Genomic DNA, 11,866 nt, shown 5'->3' on the forward strand with positions numbered 1-11,866 from the left:
GTGGACCTTCCTTCCCGCCGTGACAAGCGAGATGACTATTGGATCGTTGTCATGAGGCACAACGTCCCTGAGATCTTCCCTTGTGAACGTGATGTCCACATCTGGCGAGTGGTCCTCGAACATGTCCACTGTCATCACGGACCTCGCATATTTCTTCCTCTGCGACGCGGTGCATGCACCACCCGAGAAACCTCCCGCGATGGTGTGGATCTCTCCATGAGTGGGCATCTCGTGCTGCTGAGCCTCACCACCCGCCGGCTGGGAGCTCGACGCGCCCCCCATCCTTCTGTCCAACAGGTAGTCATTTAGAAACCCGCTCTTGACCAGGTCGTCGAGCTGGTATCCTAACGCCAAACATGAGTCCACGGTGTGGCCAAAGCCCTGGTGGAATTCGCACCAGGCGTCTGGCTTTGGTCCCAACACCTTGTCGCCCACCTTCTCAGGCGCCTTGACCCTGGCTGCTATATTGAGGATGGCGATCAGGTCCGCCAGCCCCATGACAAACTTATGCTTTGGCGGGCGGTTGTCACTAGTGCAGATATGTAAAACAAATGCGGCTATTTTCAATTTACAAATGCGGTCATAGAACCGCATTTGATCAGCACGCATTCGTAAATCTGGAATTTACAAATGCGGTCATATGACCGCATTCATAAATCACATTTACAAATGCGGTCATTTTAGGTAACCGCATTTGTATATTATTCTGAATTAGGGAGTGGGTTTGGGGTTTAGGATATATGAATGCGGTCTTGATAAAAACCGCATTCATAAATCACTATTTACAAATGCGGTCATTTACCAAGACCGCATTTGTAAATGCGAATTCACTATTTACAAATGCGGTCTTGGTAAATGACCGCATTTGTAAATAGTGATTTTTTTTTTAAAATACACTCTGTTTTGTGCAGAAACCATATATTTAAATAACCTGCATAATGATCAAACCCAGCCAGACAAATACAAAAATGTAGTAATCAATTGAAATCATCAAAATGTACATTTACAAGTGATCAAATTACATATAATAAAACCACTATTGTTTACCTATGCTAGAGTTATAAAAATTAATGAAATATGTGGACCAAGAATCTCTAACATATGAAATGCCTTCCTCACTCATTGGTGTTTCTTCTGTGAATAACTGCATTGCAAAGATGACATAAATTAGTTTCTAGATATATATATGTTCAAGAATTATAAAAATGATTTAACATATACCTCTTTCCAACCAGTTTTAACACCTAGTCTTATAATGGTAATCATCCATTGCATAATGTAATAGCCACACTCATAGCTTCCTGGTTGTTTATTACACTATAATTCAATAAAAAGTAATATGTTAGTATATTGAAAAACAATGATAATAGAGAAAGAAAAAAATTACAAACCTTTACTCTTATGTAGTTCAAATTATTTGAACTGGATCGACCTTTTAGGATGTTATATCCACACCATGAACTGGTTAATACAAAAAACCTCGTTAGTAGATGGTTAATTAGTAACATACAAAGTTAAGTTTATACTATACTTACATATCAATGATATCCTTAAATTTTGTGGGCATCTTCTTGTGTAGGGAACAGAACCACACAGCAGTCTTATCAACCATTGATAAGACAAGTAACTGCCAATGATGCCTATATGATCATTGAAAAGAGTTAGTAAATATTTAAAACATGAAATAATAATAATTGATGACATATAATTAAACTTACTCATTAATATAAGGGCATAAATAAATTTGTTTTCCCTCTTTTTTCAGGATGTTAGTGATGTATGCTTGAGTCTCAGTTGAGTTTGGTCCAACGGGATTAGTATATGCAGGATCTACGAATCCATACATATTTTCCTTCCCCTCAGTGATACAGACTCTATGCAAAAACCTACAAGTTTTTAGTTAAAGCATAATCAATAATAATTTAACATAAAGTAAATTGAATAATAGGTAAAGATACTTACATCATAAAAAATTGAATTATACTTATATTGAGCTCCTGTTTCCCAGATATAAATTCTGATAAATCTGTGTTGTAAATCATCAGTGGCAGTTCAGTGTTGATTTGAAAAAATGTATTATCCCACGGAACTGGAAAAGGATCATTGCCAATCTGACTAGCAATGAGACGTAGGGAAGCCATAGGATCGTCAACTGGAACCTCACGCTTCTTTTTCGGACTTGGTGGCTGAAAAGGTTTCTACAAGATAAACAACATTTGTATTAAATTATATGTAATATATAAATATAAATAAAAAATAATATAATGAAACGAAATTATTACATGAGGTTCGGGCATAGATCGAATGAGCTCTCTGGGCCAGGCAACGAATGTCTGAAATGCATCGGCCACAGTGGTTACCTCATCTGAAGGTAGTGGAACACGAGCTTCAGGAAATCGTACTTTTTCAACTGTTACCTTCGCCACATCAGGGGAGAGAGGAACGTTATGTAAGGTGGTGGCGTTTGTATAGACTTTTCCAAGTGCCACCACCCGAGGAAGTTTGCCGCCCACTACCAGTAGCTCACAATCCTCTGTCTGCCCATTGATATCATCCCCTGATGTTGGAGGAGCCGCACAACTCCCCTTTGTGCTCTTGGGAGTGGGACTAACAAGGGGTTCAATCGGCTCAGCACAAACTTGTTGCGATAAAAACTCTTGTCGCATTCGATCATTCTCCTTTTTCATCTCCAGCCACATCAAATCAGTCTCCTTTCTCATCTCCTCCATTATTTCTTCACGTAACTTACTCTTCATTTGAGTTTCCTTCTTGGAGGAGGAGGATGGCTGTCGTTCTGAACCTCCAAAATAAAGTTTAATTCCGACCCCTTGTCCAGCGGCACGAACACGACCAGAGTGTTCAGGTCGTCCAATTGCTTCAACCAGGATATCGTGACGACCTTCAGCAACAAATTTACCGTCGGATTCCAAGGAATCCTGCAAGAGTACACAAAAACCATATTTTCAATCATTAATATAATTAATGCTTTAAAAAAATTGAAAATAACAAAAATAACTTACAATTTTTTCGATTATAACCCCGGATTGCTCAGAACTTAGTCCGACTTCTTAATTCGGGCCCTTTTCCATTTTAAATCATTCTGAATTGATACCGCATTTGTAAATCAATTTAATTACAAAAATGCCACCGCATTTTTTACAAATGCGTTTAAGCGCAAAGCCGCACTAAATAAAGGGTCGTTGTTTTCATATTTTGTACTAGTGTGTACTCCCTGGGGCGCCCTGGGCCCCTGCCCTTGTTTTTTCTTGGATCATAAGGATGGCGGGTCCTTTGATCCCTCTTGGCCGCTGCTGCCTCCAGTACCCTCTATGGCTGGATCCTGGTCTGGGCACGTGGCCTGGCAGGGGCCACGCTCCCTCTCTTCTCGGCGACCTCGCTCTCATCGACGATGTGGGCCACCACAAGTCGCCTAACCTCAGCAAACGTGGCGGGGTGAGCCCTGATCAGTGCCTCGCAGAAAGGTCCCGGCAGCACACCCTTTTTGAAGGCGTAGACCAACATCTCTTCGTCCTTGGCCGGCGAGCGGACCATCTGCGCCCCAAAACGATTTAAGTAGTCCCTGAGGGACTCTCCCTGGTACTGCCGTATGTCGAACAGGTCATAAGACACTCGAGGCGGCGCCTTGTTCACTATGTACTGCTCGACGAAAAGCTTCGAAAACTGCTGGAAATTGGTTATGTGGCCAGTAGGCAGGCTCACAAACCATTCCAGCGCTGTTCCCTTGAGCGTGCTCACAAACATCTTGCAATACACAGCATCTGAGCCTCCTGACAGCATCATCTGCGTGTGGAACGTGGTGAGATGTGCCTCAGGATCCTCCACGCCGGTGAAAGCAACCTTCACGGGTACCACACTCGCAGGGATAGGCGTGTCTGTGATCGCCTGAGCAAAAGGCATGGGGAAAACGCGAGGTGGCAACGACGGCGCGACCTCTTCAACGATTGGGCGCCCTCTCTGCTCCTGAAGAACTTGGCACAATTCCTCAGTCACTTTGCTGAGCTCTTCATTCCTGGCCTGAGAGGCGACCAGGTCCTCATGCATCCTAGCCTGCTCTATGCGCGAGGCTTCCACATTCGCCTGCAGCGCACGCATAATCTCCACCATCTGAGCCATAGTCATGGCGCCTTCAGCAGCAACGGGCGCAACTGGACTTGAACGGTTGCTTCTCATCTTTCTCATGAAAACTTAACAGATCACAATGAGCGACGAACAACACCTCCTTCAGCAACGATCGATCCAGCAATCAATCGGTCAGAACCTCGCAAACTCCAAAGAACTCCAAGAACACAACCTCGACAGCAAACCTTCACAGAAACTCGCAATTTCACCACAGACCTTCAGTTTTTCCACCAAAACCTCTGATTCACCGGTCGAAAAGTCTGAACGAACGTCGAAGCTTCGATTTCACCGATTGAAACTTGCGTAAACAACGAAAAACCTCACCTCACCGAACAAGAACTCAAACGAACGGTGGAAAACACGAATCTACCGGACAAAGCTCGAATGAACGGCGAAAAATGGTTGCACCAGCACACAACCACACAGAAACTGCAGAAACTTCCAAGAACTCACGTTGTGGATGGGAGCAAGTTTTACACGGCCCCACGGTGGGCGCCTGATGATCCTGCCTGTTGACCAAGACGCTGGAGCCTTGCCTCGTCAAATCTGGATCGACTTCTGCGCCGTGTTAGCTTCGGTCCTTCGCTTTGATTCACCTCAAGAACCTGCAAAAGACAGAACGGCGCCGCTACGGCCGATCTCGCTCCGACGCCCAAGTCAGCGATTGAACCACCAAACACTAAGAGAAAACTCAAGAGCTCTAAGGACCCGTGCAAAATTCTCTCTCAGCGTACTCAAGTTCTCGCAAGCGTAAAGAAGTAATCTAAACGTGCGTACCTCAGAACTTCGTTAGAATATCTTATATACCTGCGCACTTTCTCTCTCCTGACAATTACACATCTGGACACGTGGCTCGCATCCAGCTGTACACGTGTCACCATCTGGAGCATCCTTGACTTGGGCGCCACTTCTTATTCTTAAGGCTTTTGGCTAAGTTACTTACGCGTGAAACAACTCAGCGCATAGCTGCCTTGGAGCGTGATCTCTTCTGCGTGGCGAGTTCGGGTGCCTTCGTACACACCTTCCCTGTGGTCTCGCCGGCCGCCTTCATGATCTACTTCACTTGCTTCACCGTGTATGTTCAGGTAAGCTGTTTCCCAACCTCAACCTCTGGCTAACTAGGAAAAGCTTCTGGGTATGCTTTTCCGGGATCGCGGGCAGGATCCTCCTCTCCCTCTTCCAAAACTCTTACAAGAACTGGAAAGGGAAGTTCTTTAGGGTGTGCAGTGCCAAGCACGATCCCACAGCCTTGGATGGCTTCCCCCTTTACTGGACGGAGCGCCCTAAACTGCTCAGGGCCAAAACCTTGGAAGAGCTATCTCCCGCCGACAGGGAGGTAAGCAAAGCCTTGGCTGGGTTGGGGATCGTTTTTAATACCTTGAAGCTTGTTGCTAGCGAGTACAATGCTCACGCCCTGACCACCTACTTTGGTAAGGGGACTCTCCCCTCATCCTTCTTGTTGTGAACACCCCGCTACCGGATGTTGTCCCCCCAGACTATTCTACTTGTTTTATATTGTGCCATGTTACTTGCATCTCACGCCTCTGTGTGTATTGTAAATTTGCATATCTGCTTTGGTCCTAATTTCTGCTGCTTGGTCTGTTTTGATGTAGGATCGGTGATGGATGCTTCTAAAAGGATGATGCTGGCGAGAGCAACGAAGGAGGCTCGTGCCGCCAAGGCGAGTGCCTCCTCCGTTCCTGCCGCTGCTCCGATCCCCCCACCAACTCTGTCACCGCCACCTCCGGTCATTGCCGAAGCTCCCTTGAGCTCATCTCCGTCATCCCCACATAGCCTCGAGGCGCTTCCAACTCCCAGTTCTCCTCCGCCCATCGCCGCCGTTCCCCTAGCCGCGGCCTCGTCACCGGCTCCAACCCCCCTTGACAAAGGGAAACGGGTCTTGGAGATTCTATCAGATGATGAGGACTCGGAAGGCGTGGCACCCTTCAAGAGGAGAAAATCTGCGCGGGTTCCTCTTCTGGTAGAGGCGTCGCCCCAGGGAGGGAACTCCTTCATGGACAACCCCCCAAGTGCGACCTCACTTCCCCCCACGACACTCCAAGAGGAAGGGGGCGAAGGCGCCGAATCTTCCCCGCCTCCGCCGCCGGCAGAAGTCATTGCTTCCGCTACTCCCGTCGCCGCCGCCCCCGATTTCATCGCCATCCCTCCTCCAATCATGCATCTGATGAGGGTCTTCAGTGGCGGAACTATGCCAGAGGGTACCGACAGGAAGGAAGGCATGCCTTTCTACTTGGGGGCCTTCTTGGCAGTGGCCCTTGAATGGCGCGCCCAGGCCAGAAACGCGGTCCTGCAAGCTCAAACTCTCCAGGCCTTGGAAACAAAGGCGACTACTCTGGAGGAGGAAATGAGGACCCTAGGGCGCCAGAACGAAGCTTACCAAACCTCTCTGAAGCAAGCGCAAGAGTCCAAAGCAGAAGCTGAGAGGCAACTAGCGGAGGCATTGGAGTTCCAGGCTGACTTTTATACTCGGGAAGTCGCCCTCCAAGTTCAGATAACGGGCCTTCAGGAATTGGTCAAAGCTGATGCAGAAGTTCAAAAGGACCTGAAGGACCGTTGCTGTGAGCAGGCTGACAAGATGGAGCGGATGGAGGGGGAAATGGCCACCCAAGCCAAGGCTATGGGCCTTCTCCTAGCTGACTACGACAAACTACAGGCCGAGGTCAGTCGGCTTCGCGTGGAAAAGGAGGCTTTGGAGAAGCAGGTAGCCTCGGGGGACGCCGCCATCGAGGAGCTAGAGAAGGACAAAAAGGCCCTCATCCAGGAGATGGCGGGTACTTTCGAGGAGGGGTTCCAAGAAGCTTTGGCTCAAGCAATCTGCACGAATCCGGGGATTGACATTTCCAATTGCGATCCCACTCACCACATCGTTGATGGAAAGGTCGTGCCCTTGGAGATAGACGACTGAGCCGCCGCCCCCCGATCATCAGCCCATTTCTTTACACTTGTTTTAAGCTTCTCTGAAAAATTTGTAATTCTTTGAATCATCTGCACTCTTGACACAACTCTGGAACTTTGTTATAATTACTTTCATATCCTCGCTACATAGAATTCTGCCTGTGCAATTTTATTCTCATCCTTTGCCTTCGCGCACTTCGGTTATTTTATTTGTGTTTTGCCTGTTTCCTTCACTTCGTTGGGCGTTCTAGTATGCCCAGGAAAGGTCACGTGCCAATGCCCACGCCCATGGAAATGCTCACCCAGTGAAGCCGTATCGTCCACGGGGTGTCTCTAACACCGAAACGGTCCTTTCCTTGATCCTTAACGCCCGACGCCCACGCCTAAGGAGAGGCCTGCTACAGCAGCACCGTATCGTCCCCGGGTGTCCAAAACGCCGAGTGCTCTGGCGGGGGTTGTTCCCTCCATGGCCTTTCCTTCCCATAGGTATCGGGGAACACCCTGCCAGCGATTCGCTGGCGTTTGGCGGTCTTATCTCCCTCCACAGTCTTTCCTACCTGTGGGTATCGGGGAGGCGACGCCAGTAACTAACTTTGCCTTCTTTGATTTCGTCTCCCTCCATAGTCTTTCCTACTTGTGGGTATCGGGGAGACGACCCTGCTGATATTTTGGTTGGCGACGCCCGCGACGTCTCACGCTGGCGTCGCCCTTTGCGTCCTTCCAGGCGACGCCTCGGGCGTCTCATGCTGGCGTCGCCTTGGGCGCCATCTTTACCTTGACATTGACTTTGACCTTGGCCTTGGTCGACGCCTGAGGACAGCGAAGAGCTCAAGGTTTTGCTCGCGCCATCCACGTGGCGCTTCTTGTATGGCTGATGGGACATTCAGTCATTCGACTTGATCCACGTGGCGCTTCTTGTATGGCTGATGGGACGTTCAACCATTCGACTTGATCCTGACTCCTATTGTGCCCCTGACCCACTTTCGACGGCGCATCGTACCACTGGGCATTCTGTTGATACGACGTTCTCTGAGTTTAACCAGCGGTGCAGGGCCATCCTTTCATCTTCTGCCACGTGGCTCAATCGTGCGGTGCGTCCATTCGCGTCGTTTGGCGCTCTAACCGCTTTATTTAACTCTTCAAACTCTGAAACTATCCTCATCATTTTCTCACTCTTCATAACCTACTTACGTTCTTTCTTCTTACACCCTTCCTTCTTGCACCCTTTCTTTTCTCACGAGGGGTTGTTCCAGCATTCGCTCCCCTCGCTCAACCCTTGCATTTTCGGCGGTCTCTACACCCTTGACAATCCCTGATCTTGTTAAAGAATGTCTTCTCATGCTGCTTCCTCCAGGGTCAATCCCAAGGACTTGTACCCTTGGGCTTCGAGTGAACTTCTTGACGAGTGTTCATGCTTACTCGCTACCAGGGCCATAAGGGAGCACAAAGGGGATTCGTGTTCCTATGACCACCGGGCCTTCGCGAGGAGGCATGACGACGACATCGCTGTGCTCCCTTGCACTCTAGGGGAGCCAGTATGTGGAGACGAACGGGCCAACGAAGGGGTCCCTTTCTTTTACTTTTACCAGGTGGTGTTCAAGACCATCGGAGTGCGCCTACCCTTCTCCTGGTTCGAGAAGGAACTGCTGACGGAGATCAACGTTGCTCCGGCCCAGTTATATCCCAACAGCTGGGCCTTTGTCAAAGCCTTCGACATTCTCTTCGGGTTTCTAGGTTGTGCACCCTCGGCTGACCTCTTTCTTCACTTCTTTGAGGTGAAGAGGCAAAGACACAACCTCTGGGTAACTCTCAGTAATGTACCCGGGAGAGTTCTCTTCACACCCTTCCAAAGCTCGTTCACCGGGTGGAAAGGCCGGTTCTTCAAGATCTGTCGTACTGACCTTGTTCCCGACGCTCTGGATGGGTTTCCGCTGTACTGGGTGAGAGAGACGAGGGCCTTCAAAACCAAACCCTTCAAGAAGCTGGCTCCAAGTGATCAAATAGCTTGCCGGATTCTTGCTGAGGCGGGAGGTTTTGACTCTGCCACTTTGATCAGCCTGGAGTTCAACGCTGGGACTCTCGAAAAGTACATATGTAAGAGTCACTGCCCTAAAAACTTTGGCCCTTATCGCTTTCCAAGCGTGCATGTCTTGCTTCATGGTATTTCTGACACATTTATCTCCCTTGGTGCAGGCTCGAAAATAAACCAAGAGAGGAGGACACGACTTATTCGAGCTCTGCGGGCTAGGAATGGGGTTTCGCCTTCCTCCAGTGCTGATTCCGATGGCCACTGAGAAATGGCTTGTTCGTGTTTTTGCATGATCTGTAGTGTTTGCTCCATTTGTGCTACTCCCATTGTATCGAACATTGCTTGTAACAACAACTTTTCTATATCATACTTGATTTTTTTGCAACGCCACTTTACTTTGCATATGTTTCGCATACCGCGCGCTTTTCTTTCGTCCTGTTTTTCCAACGGTGCACGCATCCATCTAGGCGACGCCTTCACCTGGGCGACGCCTTCACCAGGGCGACGCCTTTATCAGGGCGACACCTTTATCTAGGCGACGCCCTCTTTCTTGGCGACGCCATGACCTAGGCGACGCCTTCTTTCTTGGCGACGCATCACATTACTTCAAACGGAGAAAGATAAAGGCTGAAAACCAAGGAACTTCTTTTTCTCAAACTGGTTTTACCTTTTATTTGGGTGACCTCATTGAAAAACCCCCGAGAGGGAAAAAGAGCGTCCCCTTCAACTAAATTGTTACATACTGCTTACACAAGTCAACAGAAATAAAATTTTAAGTTGGCTGCATTCCAACTGCGCGGGATAGGACCTCCATCCAAAGTCTCCAGGTTGTACGAACCGTTGCCCTTAGCCTCAGTAACTCTGAAGGGTCCGGTCCACTTGGGAGATAGCTTATTCTCCAACTCGTATGGGTGAGCTTTCCTCATCACTAGGTCGCCGACCTGAAACTGTCGCGACTTTACCTTAGAGCTATATTGCCGCTCTACTCTTCTCTTCATCGCTTCAACTTTTACTCTAGCTTCTTCCCTGGCCTCATCTAGCAGATCCAGGTTTACCCGCCTCTCTTCATTGGATTCCTCCACCACAAAGTTTTGAAAACGTGGTGAGCTTTCATGTATTTCTACTGGAATCATCGCGTCCGACCCGTACACCAAACTGAAAGGCGTCTCCATAGTAGAGGATTGGGGCGTGGTGTGGTATGCCCATACGATTCTTGGAACCTCTTCCGCCCACGCCCCTTTGGCTTTTTCTAACCTTCTTTTTAACCCCCTCGGCAGAACTCTGTTTGCTGACTCCACTTGTCCGTTGGTCTGGGGGTGTTCAACCGATGCGAACACCTGTTTGATTCCTACCTCAGCGCACAGATTTCTCAACTACTGACTGGCAAACTGGGTCCCGTTATCGGATATCAAGCGCCTAGGTACGCCAAAGCGGCATACAATGTTCTTCCACACAAAATGCTGTACCTTGTGCGCAGTGATCTGTGCTACGGGCTCTGCCTCTATCCACTTAGTGAAGTATTCGATGGCGACGATCAGATACTTCATCTGCCTGATTGCCGGTGGGAACGGGCCCAGGATGTCGATTCCCCATGTATGGAAAGGCCACAGGCTGTATATGGACCGCAATTCTTCTGGCGGCGCCTTATGCTAGTCGGCGTGCTTTTGGCATTGTCTGCACCGCCGGGCGTGTCACGCGCAATCTTCTTTCACTGTTGGCCAGAAGAAACCTGCGCGTATTACTTTGGAGGTTAGGGACCTTCCCCCTACGTGGCTCCCGCAGATGCCTTCGTGTAGCTCTGCCATTATCTTGGTGCACTCGTCGCCACTTACACATGTTAGGATAGGGTGAGTGAAACCGTGCCTGAACAACACCCCATCCACCAGGGTGTACCTTGCGGCGTTTCTTTTGACCTTTTTACCCTCTTCAGGCTCTACTGGGAGAGTCCCATCCGCCAGGTACCGCTTGTAGGGCGTCATCCAGGTGTTTCCCTGGGTCAAAACGCATACCTGCATCTGCTCTCCTTCGGGCACCTCTGCGTACATGCTGATGCGGGGCGCCCTCTGCGTATCTTGGGTCAAAGAGCAATGACTCCTCGGCTTTCCCCTTGTTGCGTAAATCTGGAGGACATCCACTCTGTTGTCTTCCACGAATCTACGCGGAGCTTTGAGGGTCTCTTGGATCACTGTCCTCTGTCTACCCCCCTTGCCTGAACTGGCCAGCTTTGCAACCAGGTCAGCTCTGGCATTCTGCTCCCTCGGGACATGTATCAGCTCAAGAGCGTTAAATGCTCCCTTTAACAACTGGACGTATTTCAGGTACGCCGCCATCTGTGGGTCCTTCGCCTGGAACTCACCCGACACCTGCCCCGTGACTAGCTGGGAGTCGCTTTTTACCAGGAGGTTCTGCGCGCCCATCTCCTTGGCCAGGAGCATTCCTGCTATCAGGGCTTCATATTCTGCCTGATTGTTACTTGCCTTGAAGGCGAAGCGCAGGGCCTGCTCGATCAGTATGCCGTTGGGTCCCTCCAAGACTATTCCCGCACCGCTCCCTTGTTGGTTGGAAGAGCCATCAACCGAGAGCAGCCACCGCGAGCCCACTTCCACCTCTTGCTCACCTCCGGGCGAAAGTTCCGCTATAAAATCTGTGTACACTTGCCCTTTGATGGATCCTCTGGGCTCATACTGGATGTCGAATTCTGACAGTTCCACCGCCTAGCGCACCATTCTTCCCGCCACATCAGGCTTCTGCAGCACCTTCTGTATAGGGAGGTTTGTCATC

The 11,866-nt window shown here is 49.2% G+C and overlaps 1 protein-coding gene and 1 long non-coding RNA gene across 2 annotated transcripts; both read right to left on the minus strand.

Annotated features, from left to right (window-relative positions):
- Window positions 1-961: 961 nt before the first annotated feature.
- On the minus strand, window positions 962-1,461 carry LOC137836469 (uncharacterized). Its single transcript, XR_011085293.2, has 3 exons — window positions 1,392-1,461; window positions 1,222-1,317; window positions 962-1,144 (listed from the first exon to the last, which is right to left on the minus strand). It is a non-coding gene; the product is annotated as an uncharacterized LOC137836469 (long non-coding RNA).
- A 497-nt stretch (window positions 1,462-1,958) lies between these two features.
- LOC137836468 (uncharacterized) lies at window positions 1,959-11,130 on the minus strand. The gene is made up of 3 exons (XM_068645168.2): window positions 11,095-11,130; window positions 2,283-2,936; window positions 1,959-2,198 (listed from the first exon to the last, which is right to left on the minus strand). Exons 1-3 carry the CDS (start codon window positions 11,128-11,130, stop codon window positions 1,959-1,961), a joined length of 930 nt encoding a protein of 309 aa, XP_068501269.2.
- Between the last annotated feature and the right edge of the window lie 736 nt (window positions 11,131-11,866).

Source organism: Phaseolus vulgaris, chromosome 4, assembly GCF_051622355.1.
Source record: "Phaseolus vulgaris cultivar YP4 chromosome 4, ASM5162235v1, whole genome shotgun sequence".
NCBI lineage: Eukaryota > Viridiplantae > Streptophyta > Magnoliopsida > Fabales > Fabaceae > Phaseolus > Phaseolus vulgaris.